At 43.3% G+C, this 21784-nt stretch overlaps 1 protein-coding gene across 2 annotated transcripts in view; it reads right to left on the bottom strand.

Annotated features, from left to right (window-relative positions):
• Positions 1-21498, bottom strand: part of NXPH1 (neurexophilin 1) — a 134595-nt gene extending 113097 nt beyond the window's left edge. Inside the window, exons 1-2 of one of the 2 annotated variants that reach the window (XM_052695168.1) lie at positions 21402-21498; positions 19608-19769 (exon numbers count right to left, since the gene is read on the bottom strand). In XM_052695168.1, the coding sequence (XP_052551128.1) occupies positions 19608-19661 (54 nt within the window). In that variant the 5' untranslated portion in view covers positions 19662-19769; positions 21402-21498. Of the gene's footprint in view, positions 1-19607; positions 19770-20595; positions 21305-21401 lie in introns of those variants that run through there. The other variant, XM_052695167.1, reaches the window with a different exon arrangement.
• Positions 21499-21784: the final 286 nt, after the last annotated feature.

Raw genomic sequence — 21784 nt, 5'->3', positions numbered from 1 at the left:
AACATGTGAAGTGTGTGACTGTAACTTGAGTTCCTTATTTAAAATTAAGCATGTATTTTAGAGTTTCACTGGGCTGGCACTAAGAGGGTTCCCATGTCAGCAAAAGAATGTCATCAAACAATTCTTCTTCATCTTAGTAGTGAACAATTTAATGCTAAACCTCAACCAGGATTCATTTGCGATAGTATAATGGATGCATGCAAGGAGCCTTTTTTTTTACTATTATTTTGAAATATATATATATAAAGTACATAAGTAACATGTAAAGACCTGTCAGGAACTATTCAGACATAGGAAAATGTTTTGGCATCTAAAGGCAATCACACAGCTCCACCAGTACCAAGAAAGGAAACTGTTCACCATTCTTCTCCTAGATCTCTATCAAGAACAATTATCTCTGCATAGCTTTCTAGTAAGGTATCATAAGAAATTCAAATTTGTTTGGTTCTTTTAAATCCTTTCAAGTCATATTTCTATGCTTTGGGTTTTTTATTACAGATGAGTTAGTTGCAAAAAACACATAATATCCCAAAACATCAATCTGAAATGACGTAACGAGAGTAGGATTCATGTTTTTAAAAAAAATCAATCACTGACAAATCAATATATCTTTCTCCTACTTCTGCCTCAATGTTTTATTCTTTCGTAAGGTCTACAGCTTCAATTAAAGACTAAATGTGTTGAGCTATCATACCATTAATTGTTCGCAGTAGGTGAAGTGTTCTGACTTACATATTAACACCCTTGTGTGGTGGATGGGACAAGCGAAAGAGCTGGGGCTGTCCAGTCCATAGAAGAGCAGGCTCCAAGGAGACCTGTGTGCAGAGTTTCAGTGTGTAAAGAAAGGATATAGGAAGGAAAGAGACAGAGTCTTTAGCAGGGTCTGTTGTGATCAGACAAGGGGAAATGGTTTCAAACTAGAAAAGGGGAGATTTAAATTGGATGTAATGAAAAAGTCTTGTATAGTAAGGGCAGTGAAGCACTGGAATGGGCTGCCCAGAGAGGTGGTGGGTACCCCATAACCAGAGACATTCAATGTCAGGCTGAACCAGAATGTGAGCAACCCCAACCAGCATTAGATGTTCATTACAAGACAGTTGGACTAGATAACCTTTAAAGGTCCCTTCCAACTCAAACAACTGTGATTCTATGAATCGCCTCACAGAGAGACATTCTTGCTGTATTATGAATTCCTAGACAGCATCCAGTATTACTGCCATTGCGGAATGCCTGCAGTTAAAGTGCACTACCAGTTTCTCCATAGTTAGTAAGTCAAACAAGTGATGATTTGAATGTCTAAATTTAGTGGTACCCAAAATGGGTAGCACATTTTACTATCTACTGTGTCTGGATTTAGGTGGGAGATTTTTGGTGGTGCTTGGGCCTCTACGTTTGCTTTATTTTTATACATCAAAAAACTCTGAAATCTTTAACTGAAAGACTTTGCTAAGTTTGTCTTGTGGCAGTTTAAAAAAGCAGCCGTTTATTTCAGTGATGAGTATTAGATCAGACTATGTGGAACTCACAAAATTAGTACATATTTCTATCCACATTCACTGCTTTCTATAATACATTGAGAGTACCGTTTATAATCCTTGGGCTCCTCTGCTTGTACTTTTTACAAAGGACTGACAAAAAGGCAAAAAAATGAATAAATCAAAACAAGCTTTGTTTCTGCAAACCATGTAGTAATCTTGCTTCTAGCTGACACAGGTTCTTAGATATCAATTACTTTAACAGGAGACTCATTTTAAATTTATTCATTCTGAATATTCCCTTTCAGTTAATAAACACACACGCAAAAAATATTTTAGACTCCTGGTCTTGCTTTTACTTATTTCCCCTCAAACTGAGTTTACTGTGAAAGTGACAACAAATAAATGTTGCCCTCATAGCTCTTATTAAATCCAAAAATATTTTGTAAGCAAAGATCAGCAAAAGTTGCTGACAAGGAATTTCACAGAGATGGATCTCCTGATCCTGTGTCTCAGATAAAATATTCATCTGTTTGTTCATGCCAAGGTTAAGGACAGAATTCTCGAAGAACTGTGGAAGTGTAACTACTGCATGGTCAAATGCTACATACGTCTTTGACTCCATGTGAGAAAACTCCAAGATAAAACTATCTGTATTTGTACACAGCCATGCTAACAGATCATTTAAGAGGCAAGACTTCTTAGCTCACATATTGTCATACCTAACTCAATATGTTCAGAGTTAAGGTTGCTTCATTCTGCTACACCAAAAAAAAGAGGCTAACCAAGCATATAGTCATCTGTGCATGGCTGTGCAGTTGTGCTCTAAGAAAGAGAAATTACTATGACTCTACAGTAATACTTTAAGAAATCTCTTCTAGTTTATGAGGTGCTGAGCTCCACTCACTAGACATAGTAACAACTACTTTTTGTATATTAAATCTCCCCACAGAAGACTTACAAATGTTTTTATATGTTTTTAAATTTTTGTAGTTCCCAGTATCTTCACACAATACTAGAAGACAGACTTTGTTATAGATCTATGGAAATCCAGGGGCATTTTTGGAAGTGTTTTCAACCATAATTCTGTTGCTGTAAAGCATTTGTAAATTCTAAATAAATAACAGTGGTTAAACTGATTACTCTCAACCAAGTGGAGATAGTCTCATAGTAATGGGTATTCAGTGCATTCTTATTACAGAATGAAATAACAGCCAAACCAATACATACACTCTGGTGTACTAATTCAACCTATGGCCAACATCAGGTGCAGATAAGGAAGTTGTAAATAGTGGAGAAGATAAAAATGTAAGAATAGAATAAAATATGGTTCACATTTCAGTGAACAAAATATTTACATATTGAGAAATTGTAAAATCAGTTGTGCGTAGGAAAGTTCATGCTAGCATTTCACTTTTAAGGCTTTGTTTCTGCCTTATAGCATAACAGCTTACACACTTTCAGAACAATTGGTCTGCTAGCCAAGAGAGGAAACCACAACAGAAGGTATTGGTAGGCACAAATGGTCAGATCAAGGGAAACATCCGGACTTAATACCAGCTGAAGCTCTGGCCATCAAATGTTCCAGATACCCAGAGAGTAAGCTGAAGGCACCTGGGTAGTCTGATTTGTGGCAAATCTCGCACTTATTCCCTGAGTTTACACATGGGAAAAAAGAAAAATTTTACTTTCACCATATCATTTAAATTTATACTCCTTTTATCCATCTCCACCTTTAAAGTAGCACAGTGATATATAGTTGTTTTCTTACTTATCCCAAAACAGCTACAAAAATGAACCGTGCGAAAATTGCATGAGATAAGAACATAAGAGTTAAAATAAAAAAAAATGAGAGAGAACTCTTGAACTCTTCCACTATTCATTACTCCTATCTTTTCTAGTACTCTATCTCACTATTTTTGTAAGACTGTAGCACAATATATCCTGGCATTTTAAAAAACATCTGTGTTTAGTACACAGTTATTCTGTAAATAAATCTGCAATGAACTGCTTGAAGGTTTATTTCTTACTTTTCAGCAACTAAGCATAAAATATTGAGCTATAAAATGCTTACAAAACTAAATTACAGGAAGTAAATAGAACACTGTTATCTACTGAGCAAATGGTGGGTCAAACAGTAGCTTGAATTCTAGTAGTGAGTATGACTGTGACCTTCACATGCACCATTGACAGAAAGCAATTTTATCTACATTTTTAAATCCATATAAAGTTGTAAGATGGTACTGCTACAAAATGAAACTTTTTTGTATGTCCCAAGGAATAACTATGCTCTCCCAAGGTCACATGTAGCCTGAAATGCAGCAAGGCTTTCTCAGTTCTACTGCCAGTACATTTTGCCCAGAACTGGTGGTGCTGGTTATCTATTTTCATTTACCACTTGAAAAGTCTTCTTATTTTAAGATGGAGAAGTTAGAATAAGGCATTGTTTCTTTTACCCACTAGCTGCTTCTGCGAACTGATCGCTAATTATGTCTGTAGCTGCTACAGCAAGTTACTTGTTTCATCTGTACAGATGAAAAGGTCTATCCATTGGTGGTGGTGTGAAAAAAAAGCCTTATTTTAAAACAAATAAATCATCTTTTCTGAACAAACAACACTATGATGTCTAAAATTCCACAATGTAGGAAATAACAAAAACTATATATGGTTTAGTACAACCTGTACGTTTAAGTATTTAAACAGCAGCTTTTTTTCCATTCTGTTTACACCAGGTGTCTCTAGCTGCCATTTTTAATTAAAAAAAATAATAATCCATCTGTTACTACATCCCACTATTTTTGCTCTCTCTAAGCACCTCATGACAAAATATTTCTTACAAGTCTGGTCTGAAACCACAATACAGTCAGCTCTGTTATAAGGACAATATAAACAACTGAATTCTTCTAGCTATTCTATTTAACACTTCAAGCTTTTCCAGAGTATAATGCAAAATAAATAAGTTTATAGAATAACACCATTTTGGAGAGCATTTACTGCCACACAGAGTGCCTAGGAGGACACATGTGTCTATAAATTATAGGTGGTTCTTGTAGCAATGCCTATGATTAAGGTTACCTGAAACTTCCCATAATAAGACCTTTCTTCAGTTGCTTATAAAAGTTTGCTGAACTTTAACCACTTGAAGTAAAATTTTCACTGCAAGGTATCTGCCTCAGTATTTGTTTAACCTTTTTGGAAAGTTCCACACAAAATGGTTTAGAGAACAAGATTACAGGAAAATATACCTTGCTTTGATAAAAGAGTTCTTCTTTTAGAAATCCTAATGTTAGCTTTTTGGAGAATGGCAAACCGTTGAAATGTGGTAGGGCATGTCCCTTTTGCCAGGTATATAATTTTTTACAGTTCTGAAATGTTCATTCAAAGTTACTCTAGTTTTCTATTTTCATGGGAGTTTTTTTTCCTCATTATTTTTTTTTTAATCACAAGTCTTAACTATTGTTTTTCAGAAACACTTCAGATTTTAGAGCTAAAATCACTAATATTCCTTACATGTTCCAGCTCCCAGTTTTGTTTGTGTGGAATAACGTTTACATGTTCTAGCTCCACAAAACAATGTATTTGTTCAAGTCAGTAAAACTAGATGCACTGAGCTACTATAAACCTGCAATTTTTGTTCCTAATGTCATGAGCCAATTAATGAGATGCTGAAGCCTAATTCTCCAGTTTTCTTACTGACATTTCCTGCTTCAGAGGCACTGAAGATGACACAGAGACTAGATGTGTAGAGAGCACAGTATTTTGAAGAGATATATTTATGGGCAGTGATAGACACAAACACATGGTCAATTTTCTAGATATAATTAATTAGCTGTGCCATGAGAGAGGTTTGTTAAACTGCATGTAAGTCTGATTTTTGTTTTATAAAGAAAAAGCATTCAGGCAAGCAAATTATAAACAAGAAAGTATAATACTGCTTAAACTTAATACCAGCAATTTTAGCATATTCTCCAGGTTAGATTCAAAACGAGCCTGAAACTGCTGCAATTAGGTACTTACTCTATCTCAGGGACATGTTTAAATTCCTAATCTAGAATTAGGTACCCATATAATCCCACTGGAAGAAGATTTCTGAAAGCATGATTTACAGAAGCTACTATGCACTCCAAACTAAGCAACCGCTGGAAGATGAGAAACTAACACTTTCTGTCATTTCCTAGGCATGCAACACTCCTAGAGCTAGGCACCTTATCCTGCTACTGCTAATATGCCCAAAAGACAGAGTAGGCAATGTAATTTCAGCTTTCCGGCTCAAGCATTTCTTTTGCATCCAAACAAAGCTTTTTTCTAACATGAGTTCTCAAAACCTGAAGTGGCTCCGCAACAATGGAAATCCTATGCATGAGGACAAAAGGCAAGAAAAAGACTTAATGGAAGTGCTCCAGAACTTACCTATAATCAGATCCTGCTTCCTGAGTGCATTAATCCAAGAGTAACGTAACGAACAAGTGAAATCAAGAAAATCTCCCATCTTATTCTACTAAATAGTGGTTGAAGTGTAGCAAGTGTGAGTGTTGAGTTCATGCTCCCTAAATCAGAGAATGAAACTGAAACTCCCAAACCCATAATGAAACCTTCAGCCAGTGGGCTGATGATTAAAATAGGAGTGAGAACAAAGGAAAGCATCCTGTGTTCCTCCTATCCCTTTTATAAATCTCAGATAAGCCACAAGATCCAACTGAAGCCACTTTTTGATAGCCAGTACTCTTTTTGCTTTCACATTCTTGTAAGAATTAAGATTACTAGAGAAGTTACATCATTTTAGGCTGCTGTAATGATGGCTCTTAAGCTCAAAAATAACCCAGAAGTCTATTCCAGCTGATATTAATTTTACCATAATTAATATTTGAATGTGAGGTGCATTCATCAATCTGGGAGCAGAGTTTAGCTGCATGTTGTTAGTGTCTTGCAGCTGTGGTATTTCAGAGCATGACTGAAGGTGGCAGTTGAGCTCAGAACGATCAAACAAAAAAGCTATGGCCTGGCATATCAGCCACAGAAAAGATACTGCATATTGAGGACATCCACATGCAAAAATGTCCAAAGATGATATTCAGAGTGTCAGAAATCACCATACTAATGAAGACCAGAGCTTGAGTGTATGGTAATGAGAATTATGAATACTATGAAATAGTTCATTAATTAAAGCTAGAAGCTGTGACAGGAAAAGACAACAACAATGAGAAACAAAGAATAATGCTTGTAAGAGAAGCTTTCTGCACAGTCATTTTCTTAGACCTTGAACATTTGTGGGATTTCATTGCTATGTTTGGTGGCAGTAATACTGTCCAAGCAAAAGAAAACCCTAAGTTTTCAGCCTTGATCCAAAGCTGTGACCAAAGTCAAAATGTTAGGTTTGTGTGTAACCTTGTCTCAGTCATTAAATGTTATGTAAATGATTCTTAAATAGCCTGGTCGAAATAAGCATTTAAAGAGTCAAGCTTGTGCCAGCTCAGCAATTTGGACTGAATGGTTTAGTTTTTGTTGATTTCTTTGATTTCTCAAAAGGAAATTGAGCTAGGATTGTCATTCAATTACTGTACTGATTTCTATGCAACTTCAGTGACTCATTCATATTTTAGAACCAACAGTGTTTTATTAAAGATGAACACTCTGTTCATCTTTTTGAGAGCTAATAACACTTTTTCTACCATTCCCAACAAGTCCTCTAGTAAAAATAAAGGTGACCAAAGTAAAAAAGCTAATTAAACAGATTGAACAATGCAATTTTTGTTTTTAATGGTAGCTTTCATATCATGTTTATTTGTCATGAAGCCAAAACAAGCAAGAAAAAAAAAGCACAACCTCAAGTTTATATTTATAACCACTGGAGGTCACTTTTATGCTAGCATTCCTGCTAGATTTCTCTGTCTATGCAGTGATACATTTAACATCCGTAAATAACTCCAAAATTACTTTTGTTGTCAAAGATTGCTATCTCAATTAAAAAGATAGTTGAGGTTGTTTTCCATTAGGCCATCTTTATGACAGTGTTTGTTTCCGAAATAGACACACAGAAGACGTTGGAAGCTAGGACAAATTTATCAATGTAATTTCACTAGAAACAAATTTCCATTCCCACGGGGCATATTTATTGGAATCTGACTGTAGCTGGTCACATTATTAATAGTGAACAATTTATTTGATTAATTGACCCTACATTTCTGTTCCTGAAATGACCTCTGCTGTTTTGATTTCTGTTGCTTTTTGTTGTTGTTGTTGTTTTGTTTTGTTTTATGCATGAGCATTCTGTGAGTGTTTCCAGCATATTTTATGCTGGAGCTTGCTTGGGAGCTGTTTGTTTCATCTAATCGCAGTGATTATTGTTCTACAGGATATGGTGCGACGTGAGTCTTCACATACTATTGTCTTTGTTCTCTACTTGACTTTGCCACTTAAGTGCAGTACGAGTAACACTTCTGATGTGGTTACTGAATATCTAGCATTATGTTTCAACTTCTGACCATCTAAGAGATGTAAAGTCCTTACAAAAAGTCCTTAGGTAACTATTCATTGGGAAAAAAATATTTACATAGACAAGCGTTTAAAAAATATACAAAAATGAAAAGGGTGACCATACAGGAGAATTGAAATGTTCTGAAGAGTGTGAACTTCTATAGCTGGATTCTCATGCTATTATCCCAACAAATGTCAAGCTGTTTTTCTGTGAAATGTTTTCCATCACAGAAGGATCCTTCACACTTTTCTCCAACCACATAATCAGCTGCAGCTAAAGTAAGGAAAAAAGAACAGCTTGGAGTGTGGCCCTTAGGATGTGCAAGTACATCTCTATGAAATTAGAATTATAGGATGTATAAGCAACTGATTTGCTATATAAAAAGTTATTAGCATAAATCTACTGCAAACAACCTTCTCTAAGCAGGCAGAAAAAAGAATTATTCTTCATTATTCTTACAGACTGAGATGCAAAAAAAAAGAAAAAGAAAAGAAAAGAAATGAAAAAAAAGGCAAAGTATAGATGTAGTAGCTAAGATTACCCCCAGAATATCCTAGAATTTAGGAATTCATCTTAAATCAATCATGCAATGTTGACCATACTCAAACAGGTGTAAATGTCAGTATTGTCTTGGACTCAATTTAATTTCTCCATTAATATGCAGAGTTGGAGTGAAAACTAAACTTTCATAGTGGCACCCTACAAGCACTGCATTCCCACCAATGTACAAATTTCTTGATAACCACATGAGCCCATATGCATTTCACTTCCTGCAGCGTTTTGAAGTTCAGGAGATTAACAACTTTGCATGAGGAACAGAAGTGTATGCAACTTTAGGCGATGTAAAATATGTGAGCAAACATGAGTCAGGGACATGTCCAGATAGCTGAATTTTAGCCTGAATCACCAGTCTAGCGAAGTCACAGCTCCACCTGTTGAGCTAAAGCAAATCATCCACCCATAACAGTTAGCAATGTAGGGTTTGTTTGTTTTTTTTTCTCTCTTTTTTGCTAGACAGAGATCAATAACAGTGTTCTATTTGGCTAAAACAAAACCTAAAGGTTTAGGAACAAACCACTTAGTCATTATTCTCAGTGAAGGAATGCTGTAGCCACTGAGCACTTCTGCCAAAGCACAAAAGGACTTGGATGTAAAGGAAGAGTTTAATGGCAGACCAAAGGCAGGATCCCAGTTTTCTTGATCAATTCACTAAAGCATACCACAATGAATGAAACAATGTTTGAAGTAAAGAGTTTAGAGCCATTCAGCTCCTTCTGACTACACAGGAAATGAACTTGCTCAGACCAAAGACAATGAATATCACTTGCAAAAAACTTACATCCTTATAGACATACATAGATGTTCATTCATATTTCTTAAAATGCTTATTTCTTTCTTCTGTGCTAGTTATAAATAGCCACTGCAAACAAAGAAACTCAAACTATAATGTAACAAAATATCATTCCCAACCACCTTATAAAAATGGGAATCAAGAAAAGGATACTGTTTTATGAACAGGATATTCAATGGAAAAGTTCTCACAAATCTGAACAGTGTGAGCACAAAAATACACAACATTTATGTGGAAGAAAATATAATGATTTTATTTATTTTTTTTTACTAATACGATTGTCAGGTACAATTTTTTCTGAAAGGGGAAAAAACTGCACTAGTCTGCAAAAGACATATATAAATAGCAGTTAAACTTCAAATCTAGAGCACAGATATAATACTGCATAGAGGCCACACATGGTCGGCTTCTTCAGATATGCCACCATTTGCATATCTTTGTTATTTTAGAAAACAGTAAGTGGTGCTTGAATACTCCAAAAATATATTTACCAAAAAAGAAAAATGAATAATCTATCTGAAAAGCCTACTTTGGATTTCATTTCAAAGATAAAAATGCTTCCCAGACTATACACAAGTTGAATTAGTAGAATAAATCATATCTCACAATTTCTAAAATTCAGAATTAGGTAGAAAAAAATATATTATTCAACAACAATGTATAATTTTTGTTATCAAATAGCTTATTATCCAATAATTATTGTGAAAAATATTAAAGGAAATATTTTTAGGGTAAGGGATGATAGGTAGTGTAATGCTTGTCTATAAGCACAACTCTGTAATAGATTCAAAGTAGACCAGATGTAAATTATTACACTGTAGGATTCATAAAAAACATAGATGCATGATCTTTTCTGGCACAGGAGAAGAAAAAATTATATCCTAAAAGCAGAAATTAAAAAACAACAACAACAACAACAACAAAACTTATTGCATTCACTTATGATTCTTGTTCAGCAAAACACTGAAGCCCATGCAAGCAATTCTCCTTTCTTCATTTAAACTTGTGTTTTATAAAAAGCAGTCACAAAGCACTGGCATCTACTCTAACGTGTCAGATGCAACCCCACAATTTCAGAATATTCCATTCACTGTGAAGAATAAAAGAAGCAGCCGCACCTCCTCTAACCTACTTAGTCACACATTTCCATATTCATTTGGATTGCATTACGCTGAAAGACTGAACCATATCATTACAATCTGCTAAGCCACCCAATAACTTTTTCAAGGCTTACATTCTTCTCTAGTTAGCAAATATTAACTTCATTAAAGATACAAACATAAGCCACATTCTGATACCTTTATGATTCTGTGGAATAGTGTATTATTACAGTGACTGGTACTATCTGAGCCAGAAGAGCTACTCACAGAGTACACATCAAGAGAAGAGTATCACCACTTGATTAACTGTAAAGAAGCTGAAAATACGGTAGCTGATTCACACAGAGCACTGTTTTATCAAAGGCCAGATGATGTTGTTCCTTACTCACACCAAATGACTACTCAGTGAAATGGCTTCACTGAGTTAACAATATCCTTTGTGCACATAACTGCTAAAAATCCTATTTATTTATATTTATAATTCAGATATAAGTAGGTGGTATTACAAAAGGGTCATATTCTTGTACTTCTGTTTGCAATATGTATTACTCTATCATCTACTGCAAGCGGTCCTGTGAAGACAATTGAACTGTTTGTGAAAGCAGAGACAAGAAATAAGTTAGTATATAAAACTGTGTGTCTTGTTAAGGCAGTATGTATTATAGATGAAGGCAGCAGGATGGAGTCCATCTTCATTAGTGGTCAAGGTTTTGGTATTTATTATGCACATCTCTGTATTCACACTCCTGCTTTTTTTCCTGTTCTTTGAAGACCCATGAACTTAGCAATTGTCACCAAATAGCTACAAAAACATTGCTATGTTTTACCTAGCACTGTTGCCAAAATGTTTCCAGAGTAAGCTTTAAGAAAACACTCTGTATGCAATACAGAGTAGCTGCAGTAAGTGAGAACAGAAATTACTCTAAATTAGAGTCAAATTACCAAGTAACATTCTGATTTTAAACAGACCTGTATTTTACAATATTGCTATTGATTGTGCAACAACTGTGAGGGCACAGCTTTAACATTATTTTTATTTTAAGCCCATATCTTCTTCTGAAAGGCTTCAAATGCTATGGATGAAATTGCAAATATAATAAAAGCAGTCCATTAATTTTATGTAAGTAGTTTTATGTACCTGAAGGCCTATGACAACACTTCTTGACAAAATAGCTTAACAGTAGAATTTTTCTTCTGAAGTTCAATCAAGAATGGTTTATAAAAATATTATGGTACAGGTGGTCTGAACTTTCCATAACAGCAATTCCATTAGTAACAATTTTTGAAGTACTGTCAATTATGCTTTCAATTTGAAGAGGCACCTGAATAATAACAACCAATCCTCAGTGATAGAAATGATACACTTAATCTTGAACAGGAGACGGAATCTATACTTCTACTGAGTCTGCTGATCCCAAGGACTCTGTCCCAGGAAACATCTAATTTTAAGGAAATGCACAAAGAAATAGCATAGGTATATTTTACTTCGTAGTTTTTCAAAAGTTTAGCAAAAAGCAGAGTGATTAAAAGGTCACACAAAAAGAAAAACAGGGCTGTACACACAAAGAAACAACTGAGCTGCACACACAAAGAAACAACCAGGCTCTTCATCCTTTAGATTTATTTGCAGTAGATGAGCCTGGATTAGAAAATGAGATTTGAGGACAATAGGGCACTAGTATCATTAGCATTTGGTAGTCACTCACAAAGCAAACTAAGCCTCATTTCAACTCTTTCCACAAACTGCAGATGTGGAAAAAGCACATTATCTTTCTATGCACTGATGCACTGGTCAACCTGTCATCTAAGTGACGAAACAGCTAACAGAAGAGGTGATACCCCAGAGGACATCAGTAAAATCAACATGGGAATGGACAAGACAAAGACCAACTAGCAAACGAATCCTTTTAAAGCAGACACAGGGGACCAGAAGAAGATATTACTGAACTGCCCCTTGGAGAGGCAGAGACAGTGCATCTGTAGAGATGGATGCAGCATGCAAGGCAGATGAACGTTCCTGAGACATTTGTCACTAGGTGTACTGCAAGACACTGACATTAATGAGGGTGGCATTTGGAAGATAAAAGCAATATCTCTGAAGCAGACAATACAGTTTCCAGGCACCACTCACGGGAACATGGTTTAATCAAAACAGACTGGAAAATGATCACATCCAGCAAAAGTACCACCCATCACTACTGATATTCATGGGAGAATATGGATCAAGAATAAATGACTTTGAGTTTTGTCTGTGAGGTTGGTGGAGACTGTGGGTTGTTTATCCTCATAGCCCAGTCAATTCCTATCACATTTCTTTATTGAAGGGCTCTCCATAAGTCATCCACTTATACCTTCCTTGTCAACTGTCAGTATTTCAGTGACAAGTGCTTTTCAGGCAGCAGACCTCTAGAGGACAGCTCTGTCAATAGTGAGTGGGGATTTACAGGAGTGGAGGATCTTATGTGTGATTACCTCCTTATGAAAGCGAGTAGGGAGCTGGAATATACCCCAGCCTTGGCTGTCTGAACAAAAGCAAGTGGAGTGAGCTAATCTGGCTGTTTCTTGAGGTTGCCTCAGAGCACCACTGCCCTGAAAGTAATGTCAACTTTTGGCTATGCAAGAGAGCTTTTTCCACTACAACCCAGAAGATGGGAATTGATGGTAGTAATTAATCATTTCTTACTCTCACACTTCAGTGTCAGTCATGCCCCATAGCCCATTTTGATTCTGATGCTTTCAGATGTCCCTGATCTTCCCCCCAAAAAAAGAGGATGCAGTGCTATGGATGGCATGAGGTAAACCCAAGCATCACAGAACAACCTTCCCAACCCCAGAGGCATGATACTGGCGATCTTAGATAATTAAACGCAAAATCTCATCCCTATTCCCCAACCCACTCAAGCATTACCCCTCTAATCAGTGTATCTCAAGAAAATTAAGAGGCTGTTTCCCTGTTAAAAGAAAGCCAGTCCATGGCAACAGGAAATACATTGACCTTCTTGTCCACCCATCCACTTCTTCCTTTAGGAAAAGTGATGCAGGCAACAAAACTCCAGGTCCAGAGCGGGTTTCGATTATGGTCTGAGCAGCACTGGCCCGAAATACTGACTGGTTCGGGGCAGGGTGTCTGTGACGGAGGAGTTTCCAGGGCCCGGCTTGCTCCCCGTCTTCACACAGCGAGCGGCGCCGGCGGGGCTCCGTGGGGGAGGGAAGAGAGGCTGCTTCGGGCGCTGTCCGCGGTGCTGACGCAGCAGCCTGCCGGCCCCGGAGCTCTCCAAGTTTCCGAATGGCAGGGCCACGGAGCCCGTGCGGCTGGGGGCGGCCGAAAGGGTGCGCCAGCCTCCGGAGGCGGCTGGAGCAGGCGAGGTAGCCGCAGATTATTGCAAGTCAGCCTTGTATCGATCCGTCTGAAAACCCCAGTCTCCCCCTCTCACAGCCTTCCCCAACTTGTAACGTCCAAAGCCTCCGACAGAGAGAAAACAAAAAGAAAACCTTTTAAAAAAATCACGTGGACTAATAGTGCACTGAAGAATGTTTTGCTCGCGGATCCAATAAGAAAGAAGAGGAAGGGAACCAAAATATACTCGAAACAGGACAAAGATAAGCTCTTTTTCCTGTTTACTGTTACATGCAGGTGGCTCAGATCCACGTGTAAAGATGCCCATGATCTTGTCCTGTTACAGAGTGTCAAGAACCTCCCGGCTGTCCTTCAAAGCCTTCTCTTTCTCTCTCCACTTCAGCTTGGGCTGTGGTAGAATAAAACTGACCGAATTCCTCCTTTAATCACAAACAAGACTATCAAGGCAGATTCTGGGAAAGAAACTGTTACTAAGCAGCGACCTGTGTCATAGTTAAAATAGAAAAGCCTCTCGCAAAGTCAATTCTTATGTAGATGAGGCGACATAAGAGCTTTTCTCTCTCTTAGTGAGCTTAGTGAATTTCTAATTTGTCCAAAGAAGCCCTAGAGGAATGAGAAAGAAAGGGCGGGAATATTGGGACTGCCAGTCATAATAAATATTGGCGTGCTCTGGATTGTTGCCTAGAAATGCACTGAAAATTGGGAGATCCAACTCCACTGTCTCAGCCAAGTTATTTTTCTTGACCTTCGGCTTTGTACAGCCAGGCTGAACAAACTTCCTCAAATGAGCATCACCCCTTCTCTCTGCAAGAAGCACAATTTCAGTCTAAGTCACAGAACAGAAAAGGGAACGAGAAGCAGTTTCCACACCAAAGGAAGAACACTCTCAGAAATTTAAAATACAGCAAGAAAAAAACATAGGGTTAAACTATAAACTAGGAAAAGTGCTGTCCTGTGGAACAGAGAGCAGTTTCCTCTGCATTGAGAACCCGCCAATATATATCATATCAATAAAAAGGAGCTCTTCGAAAGCTTGCATAGTAATTGAGATTGGAGATCTTTTTTGATATGGGTTGGCATTTCCTCATATCAATCTGACAGAGCCAACTCAGGAAATTGCTGGTAATATTCATCTGGGGAGCAGTTTCATTAAACGTAATTCATTCGACTTTCACAATAAATTGAGTGACATCCTTACAGCAGAACCTTTTTATCCTTGATGAAGTGCTTGCCAGCCTTTGGTTTTCCACTTTATTGTCACATTCCTTAAAGCAGAATCGTCAACATGTCAATCTGCTGCATGAAAAAAAATGCTAAAGCTGTATTTACAAAGCACCCAGGAGCTAGTTTAATGCTGTCTTATAAGAAGAGAGAGTTGAGTTAAACTATCTGATAAATCACAGCATAACTTCACCCAAGCCCAATCAAGAGAACAGAAGCCAATCCTACACAAGGAAGGATGGCTCACACATTCATTTTCTCCAAGTGCTGGCTATTCCGAGCAATTGGTTTCTTAACCTGCTTCACCGCACTTTCCAAGACGACTGGGAAATTGGCTTTTTGTTAATTAAAATGGCGGTTTAGAGATGCAGGGATGTATTAAAGGGCTTAAAATGGATACTTCTAAGTACCAACTTGGAAGTTTTGGCTATTCAAAGGGTAGGGGATACTGGATTCTATTCAGGTGCGTGCCTGAAAGGTGAAAACTACTCGGAACTGCCTTCTCCAGAGATGAAAGCATCATGTGCTAAGCAGCAGGAAAATAAATTTCAGTGCAGAGGAAACCTTGCTTAAGCTCCTAGGACGATTCTTGTGGTTGGGAATGAAGGAAGTGTGCAAAAAGAATAAAGTAAAAAAACGCATTACTGTATGCCTAACAGAAAATTAGAGCACAGGGAAGTTTACTTCACCAGGTGCAAGTGATTCGAGACCGATTTCTATTCCTGTGCCCCATCTTCCGAAAGGGTAACTATTTCCCCTACACCACTGCAGATGCGTCCCAAACTCTTTTAGGGAGGAGGTAGCGGGAGTGTCTCAGGAACATGTCAACTCCTCAGCACAAAAAAGCCACCAGCCAAGAGCTCTCCCCCCTCCACGCCTCGGACGTCAAATTGAAAAATGCAAGAAATCGCTTGTTTGAAAAAAATAAAAAGCAATAGCAGAATGCTTTCAGCACCGAATGTCTCTGAGAAAATACTGTGAGTGGTGATTATGACAGGACAATACTTTCCCTCTTTTTTGTTTTTGTTTTGTTTTGTTTGCTTTTCTTTTATCTTCGCTGCCTGTAGAGCTGTTGGTTTGTTGTTTTTTTTTTTCCTCCCACATCAAAGTAGGACGCAATTAGCAACTATCTTAAAAAACGGAAAAAAAAAAAATAAAAAAAAAAAAAAAATTACTTATCTTCGTAGCACGTGATATCTTTGCACGTTCTCCATAGCTTTCATTAACCGGGGTGAAATGACCGCAAACAGTGCGACACGGAGCGAAATTAAATGTACACAAACTGCGGAGCCTCCAACCCCCCGCTTACCCCTTCAGCAAACACCGCACCGAGTGTGCCACCGCTGAGAACAATTGGAAACAGCTCTTCTTCGCGACATTTTTTCAGAAGAGCCTCACTCGGCTGTCGGAAGGCCTCCAATCGGTGTGAAACGGACCTCAAAATCCCACCGACACGAGAGGAGGTTAGCAGGCTTTTTGCACATACCTCTGCCAACGCCGTAGCCCTGTAAAACACTGAGCCCAGGAGAAGCTCCCCCGCGGAGCAACCTCCTCGCAGCCCACGTCGGGGGTGCGTGTGGGGGTGGGGGGAATCATGATTTGCCCTTGTTCCATTTAAGTGCTGCACGGAGGAAAATCTCCCTACCAGAAAAAGTTTGTGTCGAGCCTAATCGACAAACCCGCTGCTCCGGGCAGGGAGCAGGCAGAGAGCAAGATGGGTGATCCCAGCAGAAGAGGCGCGAGCTGCTGTTCCTTCCTCGCAAGGGGTGGGAGGGCTGTCCCCCGTGTCTGCAGTGTAGCAGAGCCAGGAGCGCGGCGGGGCCCGCAAGGAGCGGGCGGTGCGGGATGTCGCGCTGCGGGCGGCAGACGGGGCCAGAGCTGCCCCTGCCGGGAACCCGCCGGGCCCCGCTCGCACCGAGTGGCTCCGTGCAGCCTGCGGGAACGGTCTGCCTCGGCCTTTTGGCCCGTTCCGGAGGTGGCCCGCCGAGAAACAAGTGGTTGGGAGCTTTGCCGGCTTTACCAGCAGCTTTGCTGTGCGTTTTGTAGTCACCTCTGCACTTTGCTTCTACCCCGGGAAGAAGAAAGTAAGGAAGAAGGAAATAAAAGCTGGGAAAGACAACTTGGAGTTTTGGTTTGCCGTGTTGTCAGGAAGAAAATTCACCATCAGCTAAGTGGGAATTAAACAAGAAGGTTTCAATGAAAGGAATAGTGTAGGACGCCAGTGTCCTTATGTACAGACAGAAATGAAAGCCAAAAAAGAAGGGAAAAAAGTCTCCAGTCTCCGAGCGGTCTTTTCTCTCTAAATATTTGCATGCTTCCTCAATGACAGTTTTAAGCTGGGCACAGCACTGATAGCTGAGAAAACATTACTCATTAGAATACCACCGAGAAGCTTTGGAAAGGACAGCGAGGTGTCTCGGGGTAAATCCATCCGAGTGTGGCATTTTGAACACTTTGTGCAGCTCTCTAAATCTGAAGGAACAAAATCACTGTGGCCCGTGGAGATTAACTCCTAATTCTACCACATAAATACAGAGCCACCCGTTTAGGCCAAAGGCAGCGCGCTCCCTGCGCAAATCAAATGCAATATTTGCACTACACCGTGTAGCTCAGAACAAGGAGAAAACACATGTCTTGCACAGGCTACTTAATGTTCTTATCAATAAGCATAATACAGCCAAGCAAAATTCCCACTCATTGCGGTCAGCTGTGACCTCTATAAATCCCAGGCAATAAGGCGGAATGACATACAGCTCTATTAAAAGGAGGGAGGGAAAGCAGAAGCACTTCTCTGTCTTTTCTTTTTTTTTCTTTTTTTTTTCTTTTTTTTTTCCCTAAGATTTCAGGAAAAGGTTGAACGGTGGAAGAAGAGCTGAGCAGTTCGCCGGCTTGGGGGGGTCACACAGTGGCAGTGCTGTAGCGGGGAAGCTCGGGGCGTTCGCTGAATGCCGCCGGGTTCGGGAAGGGGGGACGGCTGTCCTCTCGCCCACAGACGTCCTGCCACAAACTCGGTGGGAAGCTGATTACGTCGTCATTTCGTTTACCCTTCCTAACAGGCTGGGCACCGGCAATCTAGTTCCGAACTGAGTCCAAGCAGAGGGAGAACACCGAGCGCTGCTGCGTGGCGCTGCGGGAAGAACTCGGCGCTTCCACGCGATCACTTTATCACTGCGAGGGCCCAACGCGAACTTTCCGACTGACTCCTGAATGCAGAGAGGGGAGAGAGGGGCCGGCATCTCCAAGTGGGGACCGACGGAGAGAGGGAGAGGAGCCGATGGGACGGAGAAACACTCCGCATCCCCCAGGGTGTTCTGGCCGAGGAGCGCATCTCCCCTCCCCCCTTTTGCCTTTTATTCCCGATTTTTTTTCCCATATTCTCATTTGTTTCAAAGGAAACTAAATATATATATATATCGTCTCCTTTGCTCACTGATGCCAAGCCCAAAAAAAAAAAAAAAAAAAAAAAAAAGCATTCAGGTAATGAAGTCTGTAACTAAACGGTAATTGAATCAGCATAATTTGCACACTGAATGGTTTTCAAATGCTCCCAGTTTACAATTAAAGGAGAATTAATGCGCTTGTTGTTCAGACTGCGGCGCATTAGAATAAATCCAGCGCTGTTGTTGTAATGAGTCGAGAGCAGTTTAACTGCCAGCAAACACATTTAAAATTTAACACGACGTATCGATCTCGCTCCGGTTCTTTGATGGATTGTTCGCCGCGCGCGTTTTTCCCGGCTCTCCCCATCCCTCCGCCACACAACCGGCGGGAGGCGACGCCTGGGGATGCAGGGCGGCGGGAGGGCGCGGGACGGACGCGGGCCCCAGAGCTGCGCGGCCGCGGGAGAAGAGCGCGCGGACCCGCCGAGCCCCGCGCCCGCCCGCGATTGGCTGCCCAGCGTCGGCTGAGCCTCGCAGCGCTGCACTGCAGCGCCCCCATGCGGCGCGGGAGCGCCAACGCAGGCAGACGTGGAACGGGGAGCGCCGCCGCCCCCGCCCCCGCCGCCCCGCAGCCGCCGCCGGAGCCGCGGCTGGAGCCTCCCGCGCACGGGAGTCGGGGTGCTTCGGCGGCTGCCGCTGGCCGAGGGTCTCTTCCATCCCCTCCGCCCCAGGGATGAACTACCGCCCGGCGGTCGCCCGCTGAAAGCACCGCAGGCAGCCGCGCGGGCTGCAGGGAGCAGCCTGCCCGGTTTTGTTCCTCGCGATTGCGAAGGGAGCCAAGTGTGCGCTAACGGAGATAACGCCTCTGTGTACCCGCGTTCCCCCGAGAACCCTAAAGGAGGTTCGCCACGGAACTCAGCGGCGCTTCATGCGGGGGCACTCGCTGTGCCGGCGCCGGGGCTGCCGAGAGGTGGGGCACGAAGTTGCTCCGGTCCCGAGCCCGAATGGAAGCCTCGCGGCAGCCCCTCAGGCACCGGGAGCCTGGCATCGGGACCCTGCGCCCTCTGCCCTCCGGCTGCGCGTCCCTTCCCCGGGGACGAGAAGTTCCGGCCGTGCCCTCCGCTCCTCCGCCGGAAGCCTCCCACAGAGCCCCGCTCCCCTCCGGCCCTGCCCGGCCGCGGGCTGCCGACAGCTGCCGTGAGTTTGTTGGTTCTCCGGCGCTCCCCGCTGCCGGCCCGTGCACTCACCAAGTAGAAGGTGGGCTGCAGCAGGAGGACCGCGCACCAGTACACAGCCTGCATCCTCGCCGCTCAAACTTCCCCCGCGCTGCCTTCGCTGCCTCTTTGTTCCTCGCAGAACATAGATCCACCTGACATCCACTTTACGGAACAAGCGGAGCTCTCACCAGCCTAGACAAAAATGAAATTATAGACCTCATGACCACAAGGCAACGTTAGGCTCGAGACAAGGGGGGATGAGAGGTGTGTAGGGAAGGGGGGGGCGGGGGAGAAGAAGGAGACGGGGTGTGTGGATGGGGGTGGAGGGAACGGAAAACGATTAAAATCTAATTAATCCGGCGGCAGAGCGAAGTGACCTCCCGGTCCGGGCTGGCTGCGGAGCGCCCGGCGGCTGCGCTCCCCGCGTCGGAGCCGGGCTGGGGAGACCCGTAGTGCGGCCGGGACGGCCCGGGGATGCCATCGCCAGCCCTGCGCGCCCGCCCTCGGCGGGGGCCGGCACAGTGGACAAGGACAGGAGGTGAGGGGAGCGGGGCTCTGGCTGCTCCCCGTGGGCGAAGAGCTTCATCGCCGGGCCCACCGGACAGCTCAGCGACCCCCCACGCGCCCAAGCGCCCACCTCCCTCCTCTCGCCTCTCCGTGTCTCGCTCCGTGTCGGGGCCGCGCCCCGGAGCGCCCCGACGGGCGCTGCCCCCCAGCCCCGGCCCCAGCCCTCCTCCTGCCCCGCACCCCGCGGGGGGGTCGCGGCGGGGATACGTACGGCATGGGGGATCCGACGGCTCCGAGGGGCGCTCCATGGGCGAGCCTAGAGGGGCCGAGCGCCGCGGCGCAGCCCCCCGCCCCTGCGCATCTCCTCGCCGCGCTCCGCGCCGGGCTGTCCCGCGGCCACTGGGCATCCGGCGCAGGCACTGGCGGGGCGGTCGGCGGGCTCTCCCCCCCCTCCTCCTCCCCTTCTCCGCGCACAGTCGCGCACGGCTCCGCCGAGCAGGAGGACACTTACGGGAGGAGGGAGCTGCCCCGGCTGCCCGCTCGCTTTCGGTGGGGGGCGCGGGCAGGAGCGGCGGCAGCGGCGCTCCGGGGCGTCCAGGGCGATTTGTCTCTATTAGAAATGACTTATTGGCGAGGGAGCGGCGAGCACCCGCTATTTAACTTCCGATAAAATCTATCTGCAAAGACCTTGGCCGATCATCTTAAAATAAAGCGCCGGAGCCGAGCGCTGTCCGAGCCTCACTGCTTGGGGAGTGAGAAAGAGCGGCGGAGGGGGGAGGAGGGGGAGGCTGGTTCGGCGGAGGGGGAAGGGAGGAGGGAGGAAGGGGAGTTCAGCGGCGTCCCATCCTCTCTTCTGCACGGGGTGATGAAGCAGAGCCTTCCCCGAGCGAGCCGTGAGCTGCCTGCCGCGCCCGCGCTGCCCGCCGCGCTGCTGCCCTGCCTGGCGCCTGCGGAGCTCCTCGGCCTCTTCTCTTTCCTTTCAGTTTTTCCTCTACCCGCGGGGGTGTCCCGTGCGGCCGCGGAGCCGCTCAGCCCGCAGACTGATCTAGGTGACGGCTGCGGGAGCCGAGCTCCGGGATTAAAGGGACGGTTTCCCCCCGCCGGCAGAAACCTGTGGCTGGGCAGACCCTCGGAGCGAGGCTGGAAGGCGCATCCCTGCCCGGTGCTGCGGCGAATCCCGCCGTTTGTCATGCAAGGAGAAAGGTCTCATCGACCTTGCTTTCCTTCTTCTTCACAAGTCCTCTGGGTTCTTTTCCTGCCCTCTTCCACATCCCCCACTTCCCCCCCTCCCCCTCCTTTCTCCAGCCCGTGTCTTACCAATGTGACATTGGGACAGGGTGAAGGGGAGGACACCAACAGCACAGGGCAGCCTTCCCAGATCCCCAGCCTCGATAGCAAAGCTCAGATTTATCACCTCCCAAAGGGGAACCAAGAAGCAAGCCAGCATGCTGCATGGAGCGGGGAACTGGAGGGAGGGAGGACTTCAGCTGTCCTGCCAAATCCTTGCTTCTCTCAGAGCATGTCCTTGTACTTAGCATTTGCAATCTGAGGCTTGAGGACCGATTGTAAAATGCTGTTTTAATCTCGGGCCCTGAGTTTGGAATAATAACATAGAAGGGGAGTGGGCAAGGTGGTGAATCCCCTTTGGAAGGGCAGCACCATAGTTCCCCCCATGGCCATTCCTTCTCCAGACACCTGGA

The sequence above is a fragment of the Tympanuchus pallidicinctus genome, unplaced genomic scaffold (genome assembly GCF_026119805.1).
Source record: "Tympanuchus pallidicinctus isolate F22 unplaced genomic scaffold, pur_lepc_1.0 scaffold3, whole genome shotgun sequence".
Taxonomy (NCBI): Eukaryota; Metazoa; Chordata; class Aves; order Galliformes; family Phasianidae; genus Tympanuchus; species Tympanuchus pallidicinctus.
Note: the sequence above shows the minus strand (reverse complement) of the source record. Positions and strands in the feature narration are given on the sequence as shown.